This window comes from Triticum aestivum, chromosome 6A (genome assembly GCF_018294505.1).
Source record: "Triticum aestivum cultivar Chinese Spring chromosome 6A, IWGSC CS RefSeq v2.1, whole genome shotgun sequence".
NCBI lineage: Eukaryota > Viridiplantae > Streptophyta > Magnoliopsida > Poales > Poaceae > Triticum > Triticum aestivum.
Window position 1 is genome coordinate 109974344 of NC_057809.1, and position 8785 is coordinate 109983128.

An 8785-nucleotide genomic window follows, 5' to 3' on the forward strand; every position below is an offset into this window, starting at 1 on the left:
TGAAATGGCAACAATTGGGAAACTAATCAGGCCGGCCACCTAGCGGTATGAAATCAGACACCCCGAGAAGGTCCATCACACCGCAATCGGTCTGATGCCACAGGATTTCCGGCTGCTCCAGTAAACAGTTTACCCAAAAATGAAATAAAATAAAGAATCTAGCATCAGCTTCTTCTTCCGGTTACCAGAACAAGAACTTATGGCAGGGCAGGGCCGTAGGGGCTAACATCGAAATCCCTGCCATATCAGCAAAATCCCCCTGTCCTCCACAGGGCGATCAATTAGCCGGCCAGGAAACTCCGCGAGAAGATAGAACGGCGAGAAAGAATAGTACTACTAGGTCGAGAAGCAGCCGGCGGAGGCCGCCGGCAGGCAGATCTCTCCGGCCCATCCGGCGGAGCGAGCTAGCGAGCACCGCACGAAGCTTTACCTGGTGGAGGACGGCCGGCGGGGCGGTGCGGCGGAGAGGCGCTGTCTGTGGGTCCCAGGTAGTCGGCGCGGCGGATTCGCGCGAGGGTGGGCGGCGGATCGAATATAGCTTAGCTTAGCTAGCTGGTCTGACTTTTTCGGCGCTCTCTCTATTTTCCCTCTTTGTTTAGGGAGCGAGAGCAGTGCTCATTTCCGCGTCTCTTCTTCTCCGGTCCACATGCCCCCCAGGTGTATCCAGGTGGCGCACGCTAGCCCGGCCGGCCCTCTCCTTTTTTTCAGGAAAACAAATGGGAGTAGTTTTTCTTTTTGGAGAAAAGTGATAGCTCAGCTCTCTCGGGCCGTGACCCTCTGCCGACGGGCCCGGGCCCCGGTCCGGCAGCCCTAGTAGCCCGGACCAGGGCTTTCTTGGAGTCCAGTGGGTCAAGGCCCACGGGCCGGACGAACTCGTCTCCCGGGAACGACGGAGGCGGGCCGAACAGCGTCGGCACTGCACGGCGGAGTCCATCGCCTCGCCGCCGACGGCGAGAAACGACCGAGAAGGTCCACTCTCTCCTCCCCAGCCCCCCAGTCAACGCAGTAACTATTTTTCACCGCTTGGTCTCCGGTGGCAGCAAGGGTCGACCTCGAGCGGAATCTGAAGGTCCATCGCCGCCGACGGCGAGAAACGACGGAGAAGGTCCATTCCATTATCCCCTCCCCAGTCAACGCAGTAACTAGTTTTCACCGCTTGGTCTCCCGTGGCAGCAGTCGCGACGCGACGGAAAGCAAAGGATCGAGCTCGAGCGAAATCTGAATCCAAATCTGCGCACATGAGGGCACGAGCGAGCGGGGCGCCGACGCCTCGCCGTCGTCGTCGCCGCGAAGAAATGCTCCGCCTTTCGTACTATAGGAGCAGTTTCTTTTTCTCTTCTCCTCTTCCTTGCCAGGCGCTCGATCCTCTCGCGTGACCGTCACGTGGACGGAACGGAAGTCAGCGCCCGGCTCTTCTTCCTGCTCCGCGGGTGCCGTCACGCCTAACTTCTCCTTCCAAATTCCAAGCAGTAAGGAAATGGGCATCCATCCACGTCTTGCCATAAAAACAACGAACGCCACAGGACGCTGACTCCCCTACCACTTCTACTACCAGAATCATCTGCTAGTGCGGGCCGACCGACACCGGGAGTCTTCGGTGCTCCATAACCAACGGCACCCACCCCTCCTCCTCCAACGGCCCAAGATATAGCGATCCTCCTCTCTATATTGCTGCTCCACTGAGGCGAGACCCATCGGAAGATGGTGGGTTTTGGGAGGACGGGCATCTGAGAGGCGGCAGCCATGACGGGGAGGATGGGGTTGCTCGTGCTGTTCGTCGCGGCGGTGTTGGTCGGGCCCTCGAGAGGGGGAGGAGAGGTGGACGGGGTGCATGTCTTGCCTGGATGGACGCGGCCCCCCTCTTCTTCCTCAACCTCTGCTCCTCCGTCTTCACTGGTTCTCGATGGGGATCTCGTAAGCACTCTCATTCTTGTAGGATAGGGACGGATGTACTAGTACAGTTAGTTGTGGATTTCTTTGCTTTGATTTTAATAAAACTTTTGAGTACGAGTCCCTTTCATCTCCTTTAAAAAGTAGGCCTCTGTTGTTTACTCATGGAAAGCGTATCAGTTCCACAAGAACTTTTCAGCATGAGTATCGCAGGCTGTTTCTGGACCTTTAGTCCATTAGCAGTCAGCATTTACAATTAAATTTGCTTACAAGTAATCCTTACTGTTTGCTATGTTTGCTGAAGCATCATATAATCCTCACTGTTTAGAATGTTTCATGGATGGATGCAGGTGGACAAAATATGGTCAATTTGCTTACAAGACATAGTTGGCGCGGAGGAAATTTTAGGCACTGGGCAGACGTTTGCTTATGAAGAACTGCCAAGCCATTCTTCAAAGGGTGAACTGAAGACGATGCTGCTTATCGAACTCCTGGCCCTTCTTCCACCTGACAAGTCTTCTGTTACCCATGACTGTATCCGCGCAAATTATATCAGCTTGGGCATGTCACAAGAATTTATCAACTATCTTGAGGACCAGCAGGTCTTGCTTCGTTCAAACTTCTATCCAAGAAGACGGCATTTGGCTGATCAAATGGTTGGAGATGCTCCTTCCTCTGGAGGTGAAGCTCGGTTTCCTCTTTCTCTGACGGAGCCGCCATTTACACCTCCCAACTCTCCGAACACCGAACCTCGCAGCCGACATCTCGAAGATAAACCTGCAAAGAAGCGTCGGGGAGTGCCTCCTCCAGTCTCACCTTCGGATAAGCAGCATAACTACATAAAATTGGTCTTGACTGTCGTGCTCCCGACGGCGGCCTTCTCGTTCATTGCTGCATTTCTGATTTTCTACTGCTGTGGATGCAACAAGAGCAAGGTCTCTGTTGGCGAGCCTCGAGATGACCATCCTCTTCTTGACATGCAGTTGGCTAACACGCCTGGTGAGGCAATAGCCCTTCTTGTCAACCTATGTTGGATTGTTCTTGGTGCGGTATTATATCATATAGCATCAATTTCATGCAGGCGCGTCACCCAATATCCGTGCATCCTCCAGTCAGCTTCACAAGGATGATCAAGGGGTCAGGGCTTCTAAGCCCGGAGGCAGCATGAGTCGGTGCTTTCCATGCTGTTTTAAAACCTCAACTGATGCGTCAACTCCCGCGCAAGCTACTGGAGGAACACAGAACAACACAAGTGATGCTCCTAAACCAATGCCTCCGCCACCGCCACCGCCGCCGCCTCCACCACCGCCTCCTCCTGTCAGGAAGGCTGGTCCTCCCCCACCTGCACCTCCCAAAGGCTCATTAGCAAGATTTCCTCAGCTGTCACCTGTTGAGTCAAGTCATTCTGAAGGATCATCTGCAAGCGAGCAGGCCAGTGAATCATCTGAAGCTGAAGTGGGTGCTCCAAGACCCAAACTTCGGCCATTCTATTGGAACAAAGTTCTTGCCAATCCTAACCAGTCGATGGCCTGGCATGACATCAAGTTTGGTTCTTTTCAGTAAGTTTTACACTAGCAACAAGTTATTAATCCATTTGTCTGCATTTTGAGGCTTGTATCTGACAAATGCATTTTGCAGTGTGAACGAGGATATGATAGAGGCATTGTTTGGTTATGGCGCTGGCAACAGAAACAACACCAAGGACAAGGAACTTGCCATGGCAGACCCTTCACCTCAGCATGTTTCTCTTCTTGATTTTAAGAAATCGTGCAACCTGGCAGTTGTTTTCAAGGCAATGAATGTCAGGGTAGAGGACATTCAAGATGCTCTCATTGAAGGTAGCTGTTCGTTCATAATAAACTATTGTTGATTGGTCATGTAGCTTGTTTATTCATATATGGAAAAGATGCATGTTCCTGCACAGATAAAGGCAGCATTCTCTGACATTTCCTTTCACCTCTGTTCTCTAGGAAATGAACTTCCTAGACTACTTCTCGAGACTATCTTGAGAATGAAACCAAGTGATGAGGAGGAGCTGAAACTCAGGCTTTACGATGGGGACTACTCGCAACTAGGTCTTGCAGAACAAGTCATGAAGGCACTAACTGACATTCCTTTTGCTTACAAGAGGATCAGCGCTCTGCTTTTCATGTCATCTTTGCAAGAAGATGCTTCAAGTCTCAGGGATTCATTCCTGCAATTGGAGGTAAGCCAAGTGAAAGCAATTGACTTCTGTATTAAATCTGAAAAGCACTCCAACCTTTACTAAAATGACTATCTTTTTGGTGTCAGGCTGCTTGTGGGGAACTAAAGCACCGCCTTTTTCTGAAGCTGCTAGAAGCTGTTCTCAAAACTGGAAACCGTTTGAATGACGGGACCTTCCGTGGTGGTGCTAACGCATTCAAACTTGACACCCTTCTGAAGTTGTCAGATGTCAAGGGTGCCGATGGAAAAACTACATTGCTTCACTTTGTTGTCCAGGAGATTATTCGGTCCGAAGGTGTCCGCGAAGCAAGGTTGGCCATGGAAAGTGGAAGGACTCAACCTTCCGGAGACGATTCGAACGGGTCTCTCCAAGAAGATGGCGAGTACTACTCCAAGCTCGGCCTAAAGATTGTATCAGGGCTTAGCAGTGAACTGGTTAATGCCAAGAACATAGCCGCGCTAGATGCTGATGCTTTGTCTGCCAGTGTATTGCAGCTCAGGCGTGAGTTGCTGAACACAAAGGAGTTCCTGAACTCTGACATGGAAACGATAGATGAGAATAGTGGATTCCACCGCTCGCTGTCACGTTTCGTAGAACATGCAGAGAATGAGACCAACTTTCTGTTGAAAGAAGAGAAGAGGTTGAGATCATTGGTGAAGAAAACAATCCGGTATTTCCATGGAAACGATGCGAAAGATGACGGATTTAGCCTCTTTGTCGTTGTAAGAGATTTTTTGGTGATGCTAGATAAGGCCTGCAAGGAAGTTGGGGCATCACAAAAGAAGGCGGCGAGTCAATCTCGGAGCAGTGGCAGTTGTAACCCAGCTTCACAGTTAAATCCCCAGGAGAAACAGTTTCCTGCAGTGCTGGATGATCATTTAGATAGCTCGGACTCAAACGATTAATTTTGGGATACAATCTTAGATGTAATCTATAGATTTTTTTTGCCTGAGACGATGTACAAATACCCATTTGCAGAGACATTACTGTACACATACAAATGCCACATACACAGGGCTGAACTGAATACATGTTTGGAGAGGCATTACTGTATATGCATGCCACATACACATGGTTATATCACACCTCTACATTAGTATCTGATGAAATTCATGCACTCGTTTTCTAACTTGAGATCCGTTCTTGCAAAATGGGATTCAGTTTTAATTCACAATTTCCTGATCAGATTGCAATGACTATTTGTAGGCATGTAAAAGCTTCTTTTATTAGAAAGAAATTTCCAAAACCACGAGCAGATATTCCAGCACTTAATACCTGAAAATATGCAAGACTGGAGTTTGTGAGCTCGAGCTCATATGAGCTTGAAGAACAGTAACATCATGAAAAAAATCCTGTTTTTTCTGGCTACAGACATCAATGTGTGTTTACCTGCATGTAAATATTTGTGATGGGATGACATTCATGAAAGTTTGGATTAAAAAACGAAATCGACGCTCCAAAAAGGATGGGGAGCATTGATTTTGTATTTTTTGCTCAAACTTCCATGATTGTCATTTCATCATGATTGTTTTGCATGCAGGTGAAACATACATTGATGTTTATTGCCAAAAATATCAGATTTTTTCTTTTTATTTCACACGGTTTTACTGTTCATCTGAGCTCATCTGAGCTCGTGCTCATAATAGCACTTTTGATTAAGTTGTCACTATTTCGGTACTCATAATTCACCATGGACCTCCGTAGATTCAACAGGGCTGATATCTCTACATGGGTTTAGATTGGTACTGTTTGAATTCATGAGCATGAGCAGAAGGTGGGACTGATGATATGTATGGACAAGGCTTCTTAAGAAACATATATTTTTATTTTCAATGTATATTGTTTCATTGGTGTTTTCAGGAATTTATTAAATGGTTGCATTAGTTTGCCCATTGGGGGCTATAATTTATTCGATCTCATTGGTGAGCATTTCAAACATGTCTTGAATCCCTCTACTTTGGCACAAGCATTATCCACGCGTCTCTAGGTGTGACCATTCTAAGAATACGTCATCATGGACAAACAAAAACTCGTCAGGATAATTGGTCATTATTAAGAAATTCTTTACAAAAATCAGGAGCGGCCACCACACATAATATCTTTGTAGAGAAGCAGAGTGAGTGGTAGGGCCAGTGACATGCATGACCCACCACGGAGAACTTGGCGCATCTCCCCTCTCTCTCCCCATCGTCGATTTCCCGTCAAAGATGTCAAATTCTCGCCGGAGAGGTTGATTACTCGCCGGAAAGGTTGACTACTTGTCGGATGAGGTCGATTCCTTGCCGGAGGACCTTGTTGGCCGACACATGACCCGTTGGACGCCTAGAATTTTTGTCGAAAAGGACCACCTGCGCGAATGAATTGACAAAAAAGACCACCTGTTGTTAAATTTAACAAAAAGGACCCCCTCAACTGTGGCGGCAGGTGCGGCAGGCGACACGTGGCACCTGCCACCATGCAGCGAGGCGGCAGCATTGTACCGCCTGGCAGAACGGGAATCGGCGCTGGCGACGGAACGACAACGGTGTGTGGAGCCCGGCCGTCAAGGGGCGTGGCGGCAGTACTGTACCGCCTGGGCCCAGCCGCCTCACGAGCTGGCGGCAGCTCTGTTTATCACCCTGCTGCTAATGCGCGCTACGGAGCCGGCTATCACAAATGATGCACAGTGCATTGTGGTCGTCTGCAATCAGTGCTAAAAAATACGAAACGTTGGGAACCAGTGCCTCAAAGCAGACGAAACTCGCGCTGGGAATCAGTGCCTCAAAACTTGTGGCCGCATGCGCTTTGTGCTTTGCTGGACTTGTGCATTCAACAGCAGCGCCATGCGCTTTGCCATGCACCAGCAGTAGCAATCAGCAGCGATGACCGGCTCCATAGCGCACAGTAGCAGCAGAGCGATGAACAGGGCTGCCGCCAGCCCGCGAGGCGGCCGGTCCCAGGTGCTACAGTACTGCCGCCACGCCCCTTGGCGGCCGGGCCCCACACACCGCAGTCGTTTCATCGTCAGCGCCGATTCCCGTTCTGGCAGGCGGTACAGTGTTGCCGCCTCGCTGCGTGGCGGCAGGTGCCACGTGTCGCCTGCCGCACCTGCCGCCACAGTCGAGGGGGTCCTTTTTGTCAAATTTATCAGCAGGTGGTCTTTTTTGTCAATTCATTCGCGCAGGTGATCTTTTTCGACAAAAAATCGGACGCCTAAACCTCCTTCCATGGCCAAGGTAGGCCTACACCCAATGCCTAGGCACGTTTGAGCCGCATTTTTTCTGCCTAAATTTTAATGCTTAATTTGAGTATCCATGTCCTTATTTTGAAGTCATGGACTAGTTCAAATTTCTAATATTGTTTAATCGTTTATATATTTGCCACCTTTTAATGACTACCTAGTTCAAATTTTTATACCTTGTCCTTCTCAAGTAACTTGTTTTCAATTGCTATTTTATTTTTGTATTTTTATTCACGCCATTGATATCGGGTTGTACGCATAATCTGAGAATTTTAGCCAAGCTTCCTAAATTTAGACATTTTGACTATAAATAGTTATAATTTTTTTATGATCGCATATCTTTCAGTGGAGTGCACAAAAAAAAAACTTGTTTCTTTATAACAAAAGGGCGCATCATTTATTCCCCAACCCACTCTTGTGACCTAGGAGACAGCGGCAATGACCAATTTACCAAGCTCCCCGGCGAAACCCTCTTTCTTCGTATGGACCCTAAGTCTTCATTTCGGTGGTGATACTGATAGAAGTAAATTTAGGTTTTATCTCGGATAGACCGTGGTGATTTGGTGGCGTGGTTGATGACGTGGAATAAAGTGTCCCCGCTTCACGCATCATTACCATGTGCTTGTTCGTATCTCGGGAGGCGTGTGGGTTTGTTTCTCTTGTCCGTGGATTTGTCTTGGTGATGTTGTTCCTCTGTGCAAACAACGAGGATGTGTGCCTTAGTCATCCAGCTCCCTTTCAACCGACGAAGTTTAAGCACCCGCGCCTTGTTGGGGAGCGTGTGAGATTTTGTGTTCCCTGACCCCGTCTAGCCGAACATGTGTCGTTTTATAGGGCCTCTCCAACGTATTCTTATCTAGGGTTGCGATTGTTGTGATTTGCTACACAAATGATGGCCGTTGGCGTCTACTGGTCTACATTAACTACTTCCTGCCCGTTACACAAGCTTCTGGGCTTCAACAAGTTTGCTCCGCTAAGACCGAAACCTGAATGCGCCACGAGTTTTGATCACGACACGTCGTCGATGGATGATGAAGTAGACTTTGACACCCCCAAGACTTAATGCCTTTTTTAGGGTATTTTTTAATGGTCCATGATGCTTAATAATATATGACCTTTGTTCTTTTCATTTTTTTCATGTTTTTGTTGGAAATATGCCCTAGAGGCAATAATAAAAGGATTATTATTATATTTCCTTGTTCATGATAATTGTCTATTATTCATGCTATAATTTTATTATCCGGAAATCGTAATACATGTGTGAATACATAGACCACAATGTGTCCCTAGTGAGCCTCTAGTTGACTAGCTCATTGATCAACAGATAGCCATGGTTTCCTGGCTATGGACATGGGGATGTCATTGATAACGGGATCACATCATTAGGAGAATGATGTGATGGACAAGACCCAATCCTAAACATAGCACAAGATCGTATATTTCGTTTGCTAGAGTTTTTCCAATGTCAA

At 48.0% G+C, this 8785-nt stretch overlaps 2 protein-coding genes across 2 annotated transcripts in view; one reads left to right on the plus strand and one right to left on the minus strand.

Moving 5' to 3' along the window:
- LOC123132369 (CBL-interacting protein kinase 26) overlaps window positions 1-660 on the minus strand; it is a 3891-nt gene extending 3231 nt beyond the window's left edge. Inside the window, exon 1 of the mRNA XM_044552145.1 lies at window positions 431-660. The gene's annotated coding sequence lies outside the window, so the exon portion shown is untranslated. The remainder of the gene's footprint in view (window positions 1-430) is intronic.
- An 837-nt stretch (window positions 661-1497) lies between these two features.
- On the plus strand, window positions 1498-5190 carry LOC123132368 (formin-like protein 10). The gene is made up of 6 exons (XM_044552144.1): window positions 1498-1914; window positions 2241-2889; window positions 2972-3449; window positions 3529-3728; window positions 3861-4096; window positions 4183-5190. The coding sequence occupies exons 1-6, from the start codon at window positions 1744-1746 to the stop codon at window positions 4999-5001; spliced, it is 2553 nt and encodes an 850-aa protein (XP_044408079.1). The 5' UTR covers window positions 1498-1743; the 3' UTR covers window positions 5002-5190.
- Window positions 5191-8785: the final 3595 nt, after the last annotated feature.

Coding starts and splice junctions, on each gene's coding strand:
- LOC123132368 (XM_044552144.1), top strand. CDS start 1,744: ATGACGGGGAGGATGGGGTTGCTCGTGCTGTTCGTCGCGGCGGTGTTG. Junction 3,450..3,528: donor ATCAAGTTTGGTTCTTTTCA/GTAAGTTTTACA, acceptor TGCATTTTGCAG/TGTGAACGAGGATATGATAG. Junction 4,097..4,182: donor ATTCATTCCTGCAATTGGAG/GTAAGCCAAGTG, acceptor TTTTGGTGTCAG/GCTGCTTGTGGGGAACTAAA.